This window comes from Microcaecilia unicolor, chromosome 2 (genome assembly GCF_901765095.1).
Source record: "Microcaecilia unicolor chromosome 2, aMicUni1.1, whole genome shotgun sequence".
NCBI lineage: Eukaryota > Metazoa > Chordata > Amphibia > Gymnophiona > Siphonopidae > Microcaecilia > Microcaecilia unicolor.
The window spans coordinates 266,160,861-266,180,114 of NC_044032.1; the positions used below are offsets into that span (position 1 = coordinate 266,160,861).

The 19,254-nt window shown below is 49.2% G+C and overlaps 1 protein-coding gene across 1 annotated transcript in view; it reads left to right on the forward strand.

Moving 5' to 3' along the window:
* The window catches only part of HCFC1 (host cell factor C1), a 495,616-nt gene that overhangs the window by 453,796 nt on the left and 22,566 nt on the right, over positions 1-19,254 (forward strand). The window contains 2 exon segments of the mRNA XM_030192062.1: positions 3,378-3,515; positions 3,634-3,819. Of these exon segments, the coding sequence (XP_030047922.1) occupies positions 3,378-3,515; positions 3,634-3,819 (324 nt within the window).

The window sequence follows — 19,254 nt, forward strand, 5'->3', positions numbered from 1 at the left end:
GAAGCCATGAGCCCTCCCTGTATGATTGTCTGTATGCTGTGAATCTGTTTCAGGTTCTGTTCTTGTTTCCTGAAGTTCCTTCCTTGGGAGAAAGTTGGAAAACAGTCTTCAGGATTCATGTTCAGTTTAAATTTAGGAGGATGTGTTCATTCCCTCCAGCATGTTTTTTTTTTTTGGAGGATGTGTTGATTCTCTCCAGGAGGCGCGTGTGTTCCCCTCCAGTTCTATAAATAGGAGGATGAGTTCATTCCCTCCAGTGTGTTGGGGAGGATGTGTGATTCCCTCCAGGAGGCGCGTGTGTTCCCCTCCACTTATACAATAAGGAGGATGAGTTTATTCCCTCCAGGAGGATGTGCATTCCCTCCTTTATGAGTTCATGCCCTTGTGATGGGCCATCGTTCGCTGTGAGGAAAGCTCTTGTGATTCCCATTGCGGTTTGCCATACTGCTTTGGAAGCTTCAAATACTGAAGAGGCAGTGGAGCTAGCTGGCCAAGAGGGCACTGTGAAAGTTTGAGTGCTCTCTATCTCCCCTGCTGGTTGATGGACATAACCCATACGTAATGGCTTCATCTGCTATGACTAAAGGAAAGAAAATTACCAAGGTAAGAACCTAATTTTCCCATACTAACGCAATCGATGAAAGCTCCTTTTGAGCCACTACACTCTTGAGATTTGAAGTACCTGACCAGAATGTTCTTAATTTTGGTGTCAGTCACTTCAGCCTGTAGTTAGTTTCCAACTCTAATGATTGATCTACCTTATACCAGGTATTTAAACAAGAGGGTGGTTCTGAGCATGCATCCAAAGTTCCTTCTTAAGGTGGTATCAGATTTCCACCTTAACCATTCTATTGTACTTTCATATTTTTTTCTCTAGGCCACACACTCAGTGATGTCTTGCACGTTTTGGATTGAAAACAAGCTTTGGCCTTCTCCTTAGAGTGGACTTACCAGTGGCGTAGCCAGACAGCCAATTTTGGGTGGGCCTCAGACCAAAGTGGGTGGGCACAAAATTTTCTCTCTGCCCGCCCCCTTCCACCCCCTATTCTCCACCTCTCCCCCAGGACCTCCCAACTCAAAATAGAAACAGAAACACTTTAGCTCATGAGAAAAGTGACATCCACTATGCAAATTTCTCAAGCTATCATATTTCAGTTAAGATTCAAAATAAAATGCCTTTTCTACCTTTGTTGTCTGGTCATTTTCTTTTTCCTTCATGTTGATCCAGTTTCTCTTTTGAACTTTCCAATCTTTCTGCTATTTCTCCTTCAAGCAGCTGCTGTCCATTTGTCTTTTTCTCCTCTCGTTCCATTCCCTCACTTCACTTGCCTCTGACATATTGACCTTTCCATTTTAGCTCTTTCCTCCCTTTTTTTTCTTTTCTTTTCTCTGTCCACCCAAATTTTATCCTAACCCCTTTTCCTTGTTTTACTTTTCAGATACCTGTCAGATTTCCATTTCACACACTAGTTCTCCTATTCCCCATCTCTCTACTTCCCCAGCCATCCATTCCCTTCCATCTTCAATCTATTCCCCATTACCATATTTCTTTCCCCTGTAATCACCATCCTCCTCGAGTTTATTTCCTTGCCACCCCCTTGGCCTCTCTCCCATGGTTCCACCTTTCCCAGTGTCTCTCTCCCTCCACTCTTCTAGCCCAGCATCTGCTCCCTCTCTTCTCCCCACCCTTCACCCCCTCCCAGCATCTTCCTGTCACTTCTCTCTTTCATCTTGCCCCCCTCTCCTGTGGCCAGAATTTCCCCCACCCATCCTGTTTCTTTCCATCCCCACCCCTCTCCCCCTTCGCAGCATCTCTTATGGCAAAGAACGACAACGTGGATGCAGCAGCTCACAGGTTTGCTTGCTGTGTTTGCAATGCGACGGCTGCGTGGGAGAGTGGAAAGAAACAGAAATTTACCAAATGGCTTCTTTACAGTGGACTTCATAGGCTGGCTCACTTGCACTCCACTCCCGACGTTGCAGCGGTGAACTGGCGTGCGGGGCGCTACTCTCCAGTAGTAAAAGCAGCAAGCCGGCAGGTTCGAGTCCGTCCTTCGCTTCCCTGCCCTCTCTGCGTCCCGCCTGCCTGAAAGGAAATGACATCACAGGAAGGCAGGACGCAGAGAGGGCAGGGAAGCGAAGGATGGACTCGAACCTGCTGGTTTGCTGCTTTTACTACTGAAGAGCAGCGCACTGGCGCCCCGGCCGCCAGTTCATCGCTGTAGGCGAGGATTCAAAGATACAGACGGACGGGGATGGACTCGGACTCTGGGTGGGCGGGCCTGAGGCTAAATTTGGTGGGCCTGGGCCCAGCCAGGCCCACCCGTAGCTACGCCCCTGGGACTTACACCCTTAGGAAGTCCCATGCAGCCTTTTTGTTTATTTTAACCCCAATAATCTTAGGACTGCTGTTGTCAAGCACCCACTATCCAGTTGCCTAGCAGACTTAATTTCCTTAGTTTATGCCCAAGCAAGCCTGGCCATGGAAGGATCATGTCAAGGGCCATAATGTCTAAGTCAGTGGTTCCCAACCCCAGCCAGACAGGTTTTCAGTATATACACAATGAATATACATGAATTAGATTTGCATGCAGTAGAGGCAATGTGTGCAAATCTCTCATGAATATTCATTGTGGGTATCCTGAAAACCTGACTGGCTAGGGTGCCTCCAGGACCAGGTTTGGGAACCACTGGTCATGGCTGCATTAGTAGTCCATAAGGTCAGCTTTTATGGAGGCTTGCTGTTCTGCAACTTGATTTCACATCTCACCATTTGGAAAGGGATTCATTCCCCAGTAGGTTTGGCCAATCCAGAGTGTCTAAGGTTTAGAATCCAGCTTTTTCTGCTGTAGGGCCGATATTCTTAATTTCCAGACTGTCTTGGAAAAAAAATCAACACTAAAAGACTTATTGCCACTGAAGAAAAGGTTTTGGTGTTTGCCCATTGGTGGTACCTTTCATTTATATTTTTGTTGAAGGCAGCCTGTGACTAGGGAGTCCTGGTTGTGAGGACTTGATAATCTCCTTGTTCTCAAAGCCATTATTTACCCGAATCAGGTGTTGTCTTTGGACAGCAAAATACAAGTCCTTGCCTACGTGCCTACCTCACTTTGGAGTTGTTTCTTAAGTTTGTACAAAAATTGAGGCAATCCTATGTGATGATGCAAAATGAGAAGCTGCATACATACACAGTGTGGCATCTGTCTGTGAGAACTAGTATCCTGCTGTCCACAGAGAGCACTTGCCACAAGTAAGTAATTTGGTTTTATAAGTCATAAGAAGGAGGACCTGTACATTGAATAAGAGGAAATATCTTAATATTTGTAACAATAATCAAGATGCTACTCTTTCTATAATTGTACCCCTTCATCTCTTAGAAGCAGGACCCCCCTCCACAGCCACTGAAGGTGCCAGTGAAGAAGGAGAACCAGTGGTTTGATGTGGGTGTAATGAAAGGCACCAACATGGTGGTGACACACTACTTTTTGCCCTCGGAGGATTCTACCCAAACAGATGTAAGTGCTAGAAAGCTCAAGTGCTAAAAGAACATAAATGCCTTAGTTGCTTCCAGTTCTAAGTGCTCTAAGTTGCTGCCTTGTCTTAATTGCACTTCTCCTTTCTACCTCTCCTCAGGATGATTCTGGGACTGTCCCTGACTACAGTCAGCTGAAGAAGCTGGAGCTGCAGCCAGGCACTGCCTACAAATTCCGTGTGGCAGGGATCAATGCTTGTGGCCGAGGACCCTTCAGCGAAATTTCAGCCTTCAAAACCTGCCTGCCAGGTTTCCCAGGGGCTCCCTGTGCCATCAAAATTAGCAAAGTGAGAACTACTTCCCCTTTGCTTTCTTTGGCACTGCATAAAATAAATTGATTGCAGGCCAAAATTTGTGCCGTGTATTGGGGGGGGGGGGGGGTGTTGGGGGAGAAGTAACACTTGTGGGAGGTGGGGAGCAATAAATGCCACACTTAATGTCTCTCCAGACCATTCCAGTTTTGTGGGTATATGCAGTTCTACTAGCAGATGGAGACTGATAAAGAGAAGTTGCTTAGCTACAACGGTGATTCTCCTTAGAACAGGGATGGCTAGCTCCGGTCCTCAAGAGTCCCAGGCAGGTCAGGTTTTCAGGATATCCACAATGAATATGCAGGAGACAGATTTGCATGCTCTGTCTCCTTGGTATACAAATATATCTCGCGCATATTCATTGTGGATAGCCAGAAAACCACTCTGGTGACCTCACGGCCTATTTATAGGAGCTCTCCTACCACAGATAAATCTTTTTTTATTTCTCTGAGCCTGCGCAGGAGTCCCCCACCCCCATTCTGTCCCAAGGTAAGTTCTTTAATATACCATGTTTGCATCAGTGACTTCTGTATTTCCTTATTTTACTTTTTTTTTTTTTTTTTTTTTAATGGGAGGACGAGTGTTTCTGCACACCCCTTCTGTCTATGGAGAAACCTCAGTTGTAGGTAAGCAACTTTACTTTCTCCAGAGACAAGCAAGCGAATTGCATGCACTCTGATGATTCAAAGATTGTTTTTATGGTTTCTCCAAAGACAAGCAGGATGCAGTATTCTGACGGTTGACGTCACCAACGGAGTCTGGCACAGATATGCTCCCTAGCATTCTATTTTCTAGAAGCAGCTGCCATACATGGGCGAATCTTCTCACCCGCTGTTGTCGTGCAGGACTAGGTCAGTCTAGTTTTCCGTAGAGCCGTGAGGATGCTTTTTGGTGTCTCCAGCTCACATCTTTTCAGTGTTTCACACTATCTTACTGTTGATTTCTCCCCTGTTTTTGTAAGTTTCACACAGGGACAGTGCCTTCTTTCCCCCTTTTCTTTCCTTAGGTTTTTTGACACTTTATTTTCCAAGGCTCACCAGTCAGGGTTTCTTTTTACACACTCTCTGGTGTCTGAGGAGATACCAGAAGTCCTCTCGGAGGAGGGGTCCCTTGGGATTTCCTCAGACCCCTCCCTTCCTCTCGAAAAGAGAAAATCTCCCTCAGAAGAACTCTCCTTTGATTTTATTAGGGAGATTAAGTCTGACCGATTTTAGTTAGAAAGCGAAGATGAGCTCAGGGCTGAGTTATTGAACATCCTTCAGTTTGATGCCTCACCAAAGGAAACTGTGACAGTGCCCGTGCACAGAATCCTTAAGAATATACAGATGAAGCAGAGTGCAGAGCCTTCTTTGTACATCAGATTAACAAGAAGGATGACAACTATGTGTAGAGTCCAAATAACTCTCAGATTTGAGAAGCTCCAGCTTCTGCACCATTCGATGGTTGTCAAATCCGCTCTCTAAAGAGCCAAGAGTTCCAAGACTCACTCCTCGGTGCCCCCAAGGAGGGAGGCTCAGACCTTGGAATACTTTGGGAGGAATGCTTTTCAGAATGCTATGCTTACCTCCCATGTAACTTCTTTTCAAGACAATATCTAGAGCCTCTGCCATGGATTTTGGGATGCACAGACTCACCTAGCTGTGTGCCTCATACCTAGAACCAGTGGTTCAGGAGAAGTGGGCAGATGATCTATGCTGGGGAGACAACTTTTTGCACTTTTGAGTCTGTTCTCAAAACCATAAGGGTTCACTTCAGTGCAATTGGCACGTACCATCACTGTGTAGAAGGCAAACCTATCTCTGTACAGCCTCTAGTTGTTCAGTTCATGCAAGGTTCACTTTTGACCACACCCCCTCTCAAGTCACAAACTGTGTCATGGGACCCTAATATCATCGTCACCCAGCTGATAAAAGTTCCATTTAAGCCACTGTACACCTACCACTTCAAGTTCCTGACTTGGAAGGTTTTGTTTTTGTTGGCAGTCACTTAGCGTGCAGTGTCAGCAAGCTTCAGGCCCTAGTAGCTGATCCACTTTACAAAGGTTTCAATATAAGAGTGGTTCTCTGCACCTATCCTAAGTTCCCTTCCTAAGATAGTTTCAGAATTCCATCTTAATAAGTCAATTGTTCTACTAACCTTTTTTTTTCCAAAACCTCATGCCCATCCTGGTGAAAGCACGCTACACACCTTGGACTGCAAGCGAGCTTTGACCTTCTATCTGGAGTGAACTAAAGGCCATAGACAGTCCACCCTATTTTTGGTCCTTTCTCCATTGAGGAGTTTTGCAGACCTACACCATGGTCTTTAGTCCACATATTTCTCACCTACTACCTTGTGACAAAAGAGAGGGTTCAAAAGTACACAAATGCAAGCAGCCAAAGAAAAAAGCACAACTTTGCCTTCAAGACTGTGACTAATATTAGAGTCCTTTATTCTTAGACCTGACACGGGCAGTGTTTTGGCTTAACGCCTGCCTCAGGGGTCCAGAATTACAATTTTCTCGAAAATAAAACAGGTGAAAAAATACTACATAATTCCACAATCTGATTGAAATAAAAGGATATGTATCTTTTCTTGAATAGTATTGAAGCCCCATTCTATGGGAGGGGACTTCTTAAGAGGAGGTTTGGTGTTCATGAGGCCTCTAATGGATGATTAAAGAGGGAGCTTGCTTTTGACATGAAGATGGTAGGCTGATATGGCTAACAGGTGTAGATGATCTGAAGATATCTTGAGAGCCACCTCAGGTAGATGAAGAAGGTAAGAGAGCATCAAAGAGATTAGAATGAAGAAGATAAGAGAACATCAGAGAGATTAGGTAGGAGAAAAGGTCTTGTTTCCATTTCATCAAGCAGATCAATCCATAGACTGGTGGGTTGTGTCCATCTACCAGCAGGTGGAGATAGAGAGCAATCTTTTGCCTCCCTTTATGTGGTCATGTGCTGCCGGAAACTCCTCAGTATGTTCTCTATTTCAGCAGGTGGTGGTCACACACAGCAGCAGCTCTGGCTAGGTCTCCAAACCTATTCATTTAGGTTTTGTTGAGTACCTGGGGTTGAGGGCTCTTCCTGAGCAAGTGCAAACCTGATGGTGCCAGGTCCCTCCTTTTCTCCCCCCTCCCGCTGGCTCCGTTGAAAAAAAAAAAGTCTTTTTTTAAACGTCCAAAAAGGGCTTTTATTTCAGCTGCTCACTGGGACACCAATTCGTTGCAGCTTGGAGCGAGAAGCAGGTAATTTTACCTTTTATAGCGGGCAGGGGGTTCCCCGAACGGTCTCCTTATGGTATCGGAGGGCAAGGGTACGAAAAGACGCTCCCCGGACCGCGTGCGCGTGTCTAGCGGAGAAGCGGGGGTTCGAAGACAGAGTCGCCTTTTTTGGGCCCCTTTTCGGAGTCGGGAGAGTTCCCCAGTTTTCCCTCCGGTGCGGCGGGTTTTCCCGCCTTAGGCACCCATCCCCCGCTGGCCGCCCTCCCGGTTTTGGCTGGCCATGCTGCTCGGACGGCTTCTTCTTGGGCCGCCCTTGAGGTGGGAGATGTTAATCCTATGGTCGCCCTTGACTTGGGCGACGGTAAGAAGGCGGTGAAATTAAAGCGCCATTCTTCCCGCGCGGCTCCTTCGTGGAGTGTCGCGCTGGACGCCATTTTGTATGTGCAGCGTGCCTCTCCCCCGCTCTTGGGAGCGCAGGTTGAGAGTGCCTCTAGGGCCATGGCCCAGGCTGCAGAAGTGCACAGACTGGGGGGTTTCTCCCCTGAGTTCATTTTGCTGCTGCATCAGGCTTTTCTTATGCAAAACGCTGCCCCTGCTCCCCTGTCTGATAAGGGTGATGAGGCTTCTATGATCAAACGCCCTCGGGTGGATCTCCAGGCCCTGGGGGACTCTGTCTCCTCTGATGTGGATGAGGGCAGCGTATCTGAGTTCTCCCAAAGGTCCTTAGGGGATTCTTTGGAGGAAACTGATCCTCACTCGGATGGAGTGGATGACCCCTCTGCAGCGCGGCTTTTTTGCTCAGAGGATTTGCCCAACCTGTTAGTGCAGGCCATGAGCATTTTGAAAATTTCCTCTCCGGAGGAAGGCCCTCTCAGCCTCAGCTGGCTCAGCCATTATGCTGGGAATTAAGCACCCGCCTAGAACCTTCCACGTTCATGAAGCCATGCAGACTTTAATTTTGGCTCAATGGGATTCCCCTGAAGCGAGCCTTAAAGTAGCCAGGGCTATGTCCTGTCTGTATCCTCTGCCTGAGGGGGAACAGGAAGCCTTTCTCTGGCCTACAGTGGATTCTTTAATCACTGCGGTGACTAAGAAAACGGCTCTGCCGGTGGAAGGTGGCACTGCCCTGAAGGACGCTCAGGACAGGAGATTGGAGGCGGCCGCCCTGAGTTTGCAAGCCTCGGTTTGCTGCTCCTATGTGGCCAGGGCGTGCCTGGCTGTTTTGCAGCGGGCTTCCCTCTCGGATTCTTCCTTGAGGGCGGACTGGCCAGCCCTGGAGTCGGGCTTGGCCTACTTGACAGACTTGCTGTATGATGTCTTGAGAGCCTCGGCTAAAGGTATGGCTCAGACAGTCTCTGCCCGGCGGTGGCTCTGACCATGCCTCAAAATCTCGCCTAGCCAAGTTGCCTTTTAAAGGCAAGCTGCTCTTTGGGGACGATCTGGACAAGATTGTGACGGAACTCGGCACGTCTAAGGGCAAGAGGTTGCCGGAGGTCAGGGCACGGGCCGGCAGTGCTCGCCCTGGTTCCTCCAAGGGCCGATTTCAGGAAGCCCGTCGGTATCGCCCAGGCAAGTCGACCTCCTCTTCCTTCAAGCAGAACTTCTCCCCCAAGCAGCATTCCTTTCGCAGGGACCGCCGTCCCGGAGGTTCATCCTCCAGCCCTCCCCCAGGGTCTCGTACCCAATGACGGGGCCCTGGTCCATGGCCCAGGGCAGATAGGAGGAAGGCTATCCTCGTTTCTGGGAGAGTGGACCAGGGTAACTTCAGACGCTTGGGTTCTGGAAGTCATCAGAGACAGCTACAAGTTGGAGTTCTGCCGGCCCTTGAGAGACGGGTTTGTGAACTCTCCCTGCAAGTCTCCAGTCAAAGCAGCGGCAGTGCAGCAGACTTTGGTCCACCTGATCCGCCTGGGCGCGGTGGTCCCAGTGCCAGTAGATCAACTTGGCAAGTGATGTTACTCCAATTACTTTGTGGTGCCAAAGAAGGGAGGTTCTGTTCGACCTATTCTCGACCTCAAGGGAGTCAATCGGGCCTTGAAAATACGGCACTTCCGGATAGAGACTCTCCGCTCCGTAATAGCTGCGGTAAAAAAAGGAGAATTTCTGGCATCCTTGGACATCAAGGAAGCTTACTTACATATTCCCATCTGGCCGCCTCATCAGCGCTTCCTGCGCTTTGCAGTCCTGGGCCGCCACTTCCAGTTCAGAGCCCTCCCGTTCGGGCTGGCTACTGCTCCGCGGACCTTCTCCAAAGTAATGGTGGTCATTGCAGCTTTCCTCCGCAAAGAAGGAGTGCAAGTCCATCCCTATCTGGACTGGCTGATCCGAGCCCCCTCTTATGCAGAGTGTGGGAGAGCTACGGACAGGGTTATTGCCCTTCTGAGCTCCCTGGGATGGATCGTCAACTGGGAGAAAAGTCAGCTGCGCCCGACTCAGTCCCTGGAGTATCTGGGAGTTAGATTCGACACCCAAGTGGGCAGAGTATTCCTGCCAGACAACCAGAGCGTCAAGCTTCGGACCCAGGTGGACCAGTTCCTAGCACCCTCTACACTTCGGACTTGGGTCTATGTGCAGCTGTTGGGCTCCATGACAGCCACGATGGAGGTAGTGCCCTGGGCCAGGGCCCATATGAGACCACTACAGCACTCTTCTGCGGCGGTGGACTCCAGTCTCGGAGGATTACGCTGTACACCTTCCCTTGGATCCAGCGGTGCGCAAGGCGCTGAGTTGGTGGCTGAGGCCAGACAAGCTGTCCACAGGAATGCCTCTTACGACCCCGGAGTGGGTTGTCGTCACGACGAACGCCGGTTTGACGGGCTGGGGAGCCCACTGCCTGGGAAGGACAGCGCAGGAGCTCTGGTCTCCTGCAGAGGCGAAGTGATCTATCAACCTCCTGGAACTCCAAGCCATTCGGTTGGCACTTCTAGAGTTTCTCCCGGTCCTGGTGCTGAGGCTAGTACGGGTCCTCTCGGACAATGCCACGGCTGTGGCCTATGTCGATCACCAGGGAGGTACCAGGAGCGTCCCTCTAGCCAAGGAGGCCATGAAGCTATGCCTGTGGGCGGAAGCGAATCTGGAACAGCTGTCGGCGGCCCACATTGCGTGAGTCATGAATGTCAAGGCAGACTTTCTCAGTTGCCATACTTTGGATCCCGGAGAGTGGCAGTTGTCGGCTCGGGCGTTCTTGGACATCACGAAGCGTTGGGGCCAGCCGAGCCTGGATCTGATGGCGTCCTTGGCCAATTGCCAAGTGACGCGGTTCTTCAGCAGAGGACGGGACCCTTGATCTCTGGGAGTCGATGCTCTTCTCCAGCAGTGGCCGGCACAGGAGCTTCTCTACGTGTTCCCGCCCTGGCCCATGATGGGCAGAGTTCTAGGCCGGGTGGCAAGGCATCCAGGCCGGGTGATCCTGGTGGGTCCAGGTTGGCCCAGACGCCCCTGGTATGCAGACTTAATCAGGCTGTCAGTGGGCGGCCCTCTGAGGCTGCCAGTGGAGCGGGGCCTCTTGCATCAGGGTCCCGTGGTGATGAAGGATCCCTCTCCCTTTGGTCTTACGGCCTGGCTATTGAGCGGAAGCGGCTGAGGAAGAAGGGCTTCTCAGACAAGGTCATCGCCACTATGCTGAGAGCGAGGAAGCGCTCTACTTCTACTACTTACGCCAGGGTTTGGCATACCTTTGCATCCTGGTGTGAGTCAGGCTCTCTATCGCCCTTCACTGCTCCAATATCTTCAGTGTTGGCGTTCCTGCAAGAGGGTCTGGAGAAAGGCCTGTCGCTCAGTTTGCTGAAAGTCCAGGTGGCAGCTCTAGCTTGCTTCAGGAGCCGTTTGAAGGGTGCTTTCCTGGCTTGGCAGCCAGGTGTGGTGCGTTTCCTCAAAGGTGTTAATCACCTGCGCCCTCCTCTGCACTCGATAGTGCCTACGTGGAATCTCAATCTAGTGCTACGGGCCTTGCAGAAGCCGCCCTTTGAGCCCTTGGCGAGGGCATCGCTGAAGGACCTGACGTTGAAAGCGGTCTTTTTGGTGGCTATCACTTCAGCCAGAAGAGTTTCCGAGCTCCAGGCACTCTCGTGTCGAGAGCCGTTCCTGCGGTTCACTGAGGCAGGAGTGTCGATTCGCCCAGTGCCTTCCTTTCTGCCCAAGACTGTTTCTCGCTTCCATGTGAATCAGAAGCTGTGTCTACCCTGCTTTCATAGGGAGGATTACCCAGAGGAGTACCCTGCTCTCAAATGTCTGGATGTGAGACGAGTCATCATCAGATACTTGGAAGTGACCAATGACTTCCGGAAGTCGGATCACCTGTTCATGCTGTTCGCAGGCCCTCGTAAGGGTCTGCAGGCATCTAAGCCTACTGTGGCACATTGGGTCAAGGAGACGATTGCGGCAGCTTATGTGGCTGCAGGGAAACTTCCGCCTATTCAGCTGAAGGCGGACTCTACCAGAGCACAGGCGGCCTCGACGGCAGAGTCCAGATCCGTCTCCTTGGAAGAGATTTGTAGAGTGGCAACTTAGGCGTCGGCTCATACCTTCTCACGACATTACCGCTTGGATGTGGCTGCTCGGGCTGAGGCCCAGTTTGGAGCTTCAGTGTTGCGTTCAGGGATTTCCATGTCCCGCCCTGGGTGAGTACTGCTTCGGTACATCCCACCAGTCTATGGATTGATCTGCTTGATGAAATGGAAGGTAAAATTATGTATGATACCTGATAATTTTCTTTCCATTAATCATAGCAGATCAATCCATAGCCCTGCCCAGACATCTGTATTGTCTTTGTTCTGGTTATATTTCAGGTTTAGTCTTCAGTTCCTGTTCAGGAGGACTTCGCGTTCAAGTTCTTCCAATTGGATTTTCCTTGAGTTGAAACGATTTTGTGTTAGTGAGCTGCTGCATTCCTCTCCCCCCGTGGTGACAGTGGTTGGATTGATAACTAAATTATGCCGGCGCTCCCCCCCGCTTCATGTGGTAGTGGGGTAGCTTTGAATCTCTCCCGCTTCGGCGATGTTAGGGTCAGCCAGCTCCTTCCGCGGTTGCGGTAGCAGGATAAGCCAGATCCCCCTGCATCGGTGGGTGTGGTGTCCCTCCCCCGCTTCGCAGGGATGAGCTGGACGGATTCCCCTCCCCCACTTCGGCGGTGTTGAGCTGGGCACAGTGTCCCTTTATGGGTGTAATTCTCTAAGTGCTGAGTCCTGCGGATGGAGCTTTGGTATCAACATACTGAGGAGTTTTCGGCAGCACATGACTACATATAGGGAGGCAAAAGATTGCTCTCTATCTCCACCTGCTGGTAGATGGACATAACCCACCAGTCTATGGATTGATCTGCTATGATTAATGGAAAGAAAATTATCAGGTATGATACATAATTTTACCTTTCCTACTATAAGCCCACCTTAAAAAAAATTCTTCCATTTGAGCTGGTAAGACTATTTTCTATTTGCAGGTTTTCTGGATGCTAGCAAAATGTCTTACTTCTTTAGAAACTAGCAAATGATTGATAGTTCAACATTCAAGCTATGAGAACTAGACTCTTCAGATTGGGATGCAAGAGGAGACCTTGCTGTTGTGTTAGAAGCATGGAATGACATCCATGGGGAATCGAATGATTTCTCAATAGTAGATGAGGAAACCATATTTGTCTTGGCCATCATAAAGTGATGATTACCTGTGCTTTAGCTGTCTTTTGGAGAACTTTTTGTACCAAAGGTTTTGGAGGGAAGACGTAAAGAAAAGATTGACTCGATGAGATGTTGACAGCATCGTGGGTCATTCTGTTTTGGTTCAGATATATTGCTCAGAAGAGGATACGTTGAATTTTCTACTGATAAAACAAGTATACAGTGGGGGAAATAAGTATTTGATCCCTTGCTGATTTTGTAAGTTTGCCCACTGACAAAGACATGAGCAGCCCATAATTGAAGGGTAGGTTATTGGTAACAGTGAGAGATAGCACATCACAAATTAAATCCGGAAAATCACATTGTGGAAAGTATATGAATTTATTTGCATTCTGCAGAGGGAAATAAGTATTTGATCCCTCTGGCAAACAAGACCTAATACTTGGTGGCAAAACCCTTGTTGGCAAGCACAGCGGTCAGACGTCTTCTGTAGTTGATGATGAGGTTTGCACACATGTCAGGAGGAATTTTGGTCCACTCCTCTTTGCAGATCATCTCTAAATCATTAAGAGTTCTGGGCTGTCGCTTGGCAACTCGCAGCTTCAGCTCCCTCCATAAGTTTTCAATGGGATTAAGGTCTGGTGACTGGCTAGGCCACTCCATGACCCTAATGTGCTTCTTCCTGAGCCACTCCTTTGTTGCCTTGGCTGTATGTTTTGGGTCATTGTCGTGCTGGAAGACCCAGCCACGACCCATTTTTAAGGCCCTGGCGGAGGGAAGGAGGTTGTCACTCAGAATTGTACGGTACATGGCCCCATCCATTCTCCCATTGATGCGGTGAAGTAGTCCTGTGCCCTTAGCAGAGAAACACCCCCAAAACATAACATTTCCACCTCCATGCTTGACAGTGGGGACGGTGTTCTTTGGGTCATAGGCAGCATTTCTCTTCCTCCAAACACGGCGAGTTGAGTTCATGCCAAAGAGCTCAATTTTTGTCTCATCTGACCACAGCACCTTCTCCCAATCACTCTCGGCATCATCCAGGTGTTCACTGGCAAACTTCAGACGGGCCGTCACATGTGCCTTCCGGAGCAGGGGGACCTTGCGGGCACTGCAGGATTGCAATCCGTTATGTCGTAATGTGTTACCAATGGTTTTCGTGGTGACAGTGGTCCCAGCTGCCTTGAGATCATTGACAAGTTCCCCCCTTGTAGTTGTAGGCTGATTTCTAACCTTCCTCATGATCAAGGATACCCCACGAGGTGAGATTTTGCGTGGAGCCCCAGATCTTTGTCGATTGACAGTCATTTTGTACTTCTTCCATTTTCTTACTATGGCACCAACAGTTGTCTCCTTCTCGCCCAGCGTCTTACTGATGGTTTTGTAGCCCATTCCAGCCTTGTGCAGGTGTATGATCTTGTCCCTGACATCCTTAGACAGCTCCTTGCTCTTGGCCATTTTGTAGAGGTTAGAGTCTGACTGATTCACTGAGTCTGTGGACAGGTGTCTTTCATACAGGTGACCATTGCCGACAGCTGTCTGTCATGCAGGTAACGAGTTGATTTGGAGCATCTACCTGGTCTGTAGGGGCCAGATCTCTTACTGGTTGGTGGGGGATCAAATACTTATTTCCCTCTGCAGAATGCAAATAAATTCATATACTTTCCACAATGTGATTTTCCGGATTTAATTTGTGATGTGCTATCTCTCACTGTTACCAATAACCTACCCTTCAATTATGGGCTGCTCATGTCTTTGTCAGTGGGCAAACTTACAAAATCAGCAAGGGATCAAATACTTATTTCCCCCACTGTATCTGTAGAGTGCCCTGGTGATTGAAAAGGCTTTGTTCCATTTGTGGGTCAAGAGACTGTTCATGCGGATTTAGCTTTCAACTTAGGGAATATACTTTTTGATTGTCCTGCCCTGGTGATTGAAAAGGCTTTGTTCCACTTGTTGGTCAAGAGACTGTTCATGCGGATTTAGCTTTCAACTTAGGGAATATACTTTTTGATTGTCCTGCCCTGGTTAGTACATCACCTGAAGCGTGATTTGCAAGGAACATGATGAATGCAATTCTCAGAGCCACTCATCATAGGCCTAAGGAGCCCAACCACCTTGTTTATGTAGAACATTGCTACTTGATTTTCCATTCTCACCACTTTGGAGCCAGGATGCAAAAGTCCCCAGTGCATTGAAAATTGCTTTGAGTTTTAGAATATTTATATATAGCATTTTCTCCTTTGTATTCCAAATTCCCTGTGTATGGAGATTCAGGATATGGGTTCTCCAACCATGTTTGGAAGCATTTGTAGTGAGAATGTGAGGTAGTGGTGCCTGGAATCTGCATCCCTTGTTTAGGCTATCCTGGTGAGGCCGCCATCACAGAGTGATTGACTGATCCTGTGAGGGTTACCCTGCTGCTGAGCGGTTGTTGATGTTGGTCTCAGTTGAGTTTGAGGTGCCACGTAAGACACTTACATGTTACCTTGTTAATGGGATTACATGGGCAGCCACTGCCATGTCCTTGTAGTGTGAGGACATCTTGGGCAGATGCAGATCTTGCACAACTCATTCGTGTGGCCAATCATAGCAAGTGTATCTGCTCTGTCGTCCACTAAGAAGGCACTTATTGCTCTGGTGTTGATGGCCTGCTCCTAGGAAGTGCATTTTCTGTGTGGGAATTAAAGTAGACCTCCCTTTGATTATGAACCCCAATGACTATTTTCAAAATAGTTTTTCTTATGGTTTGCTGTAGAGCTTGCTGTGATGGAGCAGACATGAGCCCTTCATCCAGATAATGGGAGACATAATGACCTTGTTTCCTTAAGTGGGCAGCTACTACCATAAGACACTTGGTGAAAATCCGGGGTGTTGAGGATAGTCCAAATGGAAGAATCTTGTACTGGAAGTGTTGGATGGAGGAAGGTGAAGAGTAGGAATTTCCAATACTTTAGAGGTTATCAATAGAAATCAAACACAATAAAACATGGAAAAGAAAATAAGATGATACCTTATTTATTGGACATAACTTAATACATTTCTTGATTAGCTTTCGAAGAAACTCTGAAACAATTTTACTATTCCTTCAATACATACCATCCTACAATCAGATTCAAAATTGACTACTCCCCAGAAAAAGTCAATTTTTTGGACACCACAGTCTCAATCAGTGATGGCTGTATACAAACATCTATATACAAGAAACCCACAGACAGATGCAGCTACCTCCACAACTCCAGCTTCCACCCTTCACATACAAAAAGATCCATTATTTACAGCCAAGCCACAAGATACTACCATATCTGCTCGGACCCAGAGGATAGAGACAGACACCTTGAAACCCTGACTGCATCCTTCAAACAGGCTACAACCCCAAAATAATCTCCAAGAATATTGCCTCCTCCCTCAAAACACCCAGGGAAAATCTGCTACAGTACAAAGAAAAAAAAAGCCACAGAAAGAATTCCCCTTGTAGTGACATACAACCCAGAGCTGGAGAAACTGAAGAAAATCATAAGAGACCTACAGCCGCTGCTCCAGGAAGATGAATTACTGAAAGAGATATTCCCATCCCCACCAGTGCTGGCCTTCCGACAGCCACCAAATTTAAAACACAAGCTGATCAGAAGTAAACTCCCAACACAGACGGAAAAAGAAAAGGGCACGTTTCCCTGTAACACAGCCAGCTGCAAACTATGCCAAAACATTTCCGAAGACCCCACAGTCATTCACAAAGGAAAAATATTCAACATAAAGGACTATTTTACATGCTCATCTTCCAATGTGGTATATATCATTCAATGTAAAAAATGTAACGAAGGATGCTATATTGGAGAAACAGGCCAGATGCTTAAGTCAAGATTCAATCTGCACAGACATCACATGAAAATAGCCGGTGCCAGTCAAGCCCCCACCCCTGTGGGCCAACACTTTACAAGACCAGAACACTGCACCAGTGATTTCATAGTAAGAATTCTGAAAGGTAATTTTAAAACAATACAGGAACGTAAGACCTTTGAAATAAGAATGATTGAATATTTTGACACTCAACAAACAGGACTTAATAAGGATCTGGGTTTTCTAACTCATTATAAACCATAAAGCTGTATTCCATATCATCAAGCTGATCAATCCATAGACTGGTGGGTTGTGTCCATCTACCAGCAGGTGGAGATAGAGAGCAAACTTTTGTCTCCCTATATGTGGTCATGTGCTACCGGAAACTCCTCAGTATGTTCTCTATCTCAGCAGGTGGTGGTCACACACAGCAGCAGCTCTGGCTAGGCCTCCAAGCCTAATTTTTAGGTTTTGTTGAGTGCCTGGGGTTGAGGGCTCTTTTGAGCAAGTGCAAACCTGGTGGTGCCAGGTTCCTCCTTTTCTCCCCCCTCCCGCTGGCTCCGTTAAAAAAAAAAAAAAATTTTAAACGTCCTTAAAGGCGTTTATTTCGACGTTTATTTAAACGTTCATTGCAGCTACTCACTGGGACACCAGTTCGTTACAGCTCGGAGCGGACAGCAGGTAATTTTTACCTTTTTATAGCGGGCAGGGGGTTCCCCGATTCTTCTCCTCGTGGCATATGGCGTCGGAGGGCGAGGGCGCAAAGGGTCGCTCCCCGGATCGCTTGAGCGCTTCTAGAGGGGATGCGGGGGTCTTACAGCCTGATTCGCCCTTGTTGGGTGACAGTTTCGTGACCGATGAATGTCCCGGTCCTTCCTCCGGCGTGGCGGTTTTTCCCGCCATAAACGCCCATCCCCCGCTCCTCGCCTCCGCCATCTTGGCCGGCCACGCGGCTCGGACGGCTTCTTCGTGGGCCGCCCTTGAGGTTGGAGACATTAATGCCATGAACGCCCTTAATTTGGGCGACGGCACAAAAGCGGCTAAAGTTAAGCGCCGTTCTTCCCGCGCGGCTCCTTCGCGGAGTGTCGCGCCGGACGCCATTTTGGATGCGCAGCATGTCTCTCCCCCGCTCTTGTGAGCGCCGGTTGAGGGTGCGTCTAGGGCTGTTGCCCAGGCTGCGGAAGTGCACAGTCTGGGGGGTTTCTCCCCCGAGTTTGTTTTGCTGCTGCATCAGGCTTTCCTCATGCAAAACGCTGCCCCTGCTCCCTCGTCTGGTAAAGAGGTTGAGGTTCCCAGAGGTAAACGCCCTCGGGTTGATTCCCAGGCCTTGGAGGGCTTTGTCTCCTCCGATGTAGATGAGGGCAGCGTGTCTGAGGTCTCCCAACGGTCCTTTGCGGATTCCTTGGAGGAGACGGATCCCCGCTCGGATGGAGCGGATGACCCCTCTGCAGCGCGGCTTTTTAGCCCAGAGGATTTGCCCAACCTGTTGTTACAGGCCATGGACACTTTGAAGATTTCCTCTCCGGAGGACGTCTCTCCCTCAGCCCCTGTTGGCTCTGCCATTATGCTGGGGACGAAGCGCCCGCCTAGAACCTTCCACGTGCATGATGCCATGCACACCTTAATTTCGGCTCAATGGGATGTCCCGGAAGCGAGCCTTAAAGTGGCTAGGGCTATGTCCCGCCTCTATCCTTTGGCTGTGAGTGAACGTGAGGCCTATCTGTGGCCTACCGTGGATTCTTTAATCACTGCGGTGACTAAGTAAACGGCGTTGCCGGTGGAAGGTGGCACGGCCCTAAAGGACGCCCAAGACAGAAGATTGGAGGCGGCCTTAAGGTCGTCCTTTGAGGCGGCTGCTTTAAGTTTGCAGGCCTCAGTTTGCGGCTCCTATGTGGCCAGGGCGTGCCTGACTATGGTGCAGCGGGCTTCCCCCTCGGATCATTCCTTGAGGGCTGATTGGCCGGCCCTGGAATCGGGCTTAGCCTATTTGGCAGACTTGCTGTATGATGTCTTGAGGGCCTCAGCTAAAGGCATGGCTCAGACAATCTCTGCGCGGCGGTGGCTTTGGCTGAAACATTGGTCTGCTGACCACGCCTCTAAATCCCGCCTGGCTAGATTGCCTTTTAAAGGCAAGCTGCTCTTTGGGGTCGAGCTGGACAAAATCGTGACCGATCTCGGCACGTCTAAGGGCAAGAAATTACCAGAGGTCAGGGCTCGGGCTAGTACTCGTCCTGGTACCTCCAGAGGACGGTTGCAGGAAGCCCGTCGGTTTCGCCCGGGCAAGTCGGGTTCCTCTGCCCCCTCTTCCTTCAAGAGGAATTTCTCCCCCAAGCAGCATTCCTTTCGCAGAGACCGCCGTCCCGGAGGTGCTTCCTCCGGTCCTCCCCCAGGGTCTCGTACCCAATGACGGGGCCTTGGTCCACGCCCCAGTGCAGATTGGAGGACGGCTGTCCTCGTTTCTGGGCGAGTGGACCACAATAACTTCAGACGCGTGGGTGCTGGAAGTCATCAGAGACGGCTACAAGCTAGAGTTCTGCCGACCCTTAAAAGACGGGTTTGTACTCTCTCCCTGCAAGTCTCCGGTCAAAGCTGTGGCAGTGCAGCAGACCTTGGACAATCTGATCCGCCTGGGCGCGGTCGTTCCTGTGCCAGAAAGTCAGCTTGGCAAGGGACGTTACTCCATTTACTTTGTGGTACCAAAGAAAGGAGGTTCTGTCCGGCCTATCCTCGACCTCAAAGGGGTCAATCGGGCCT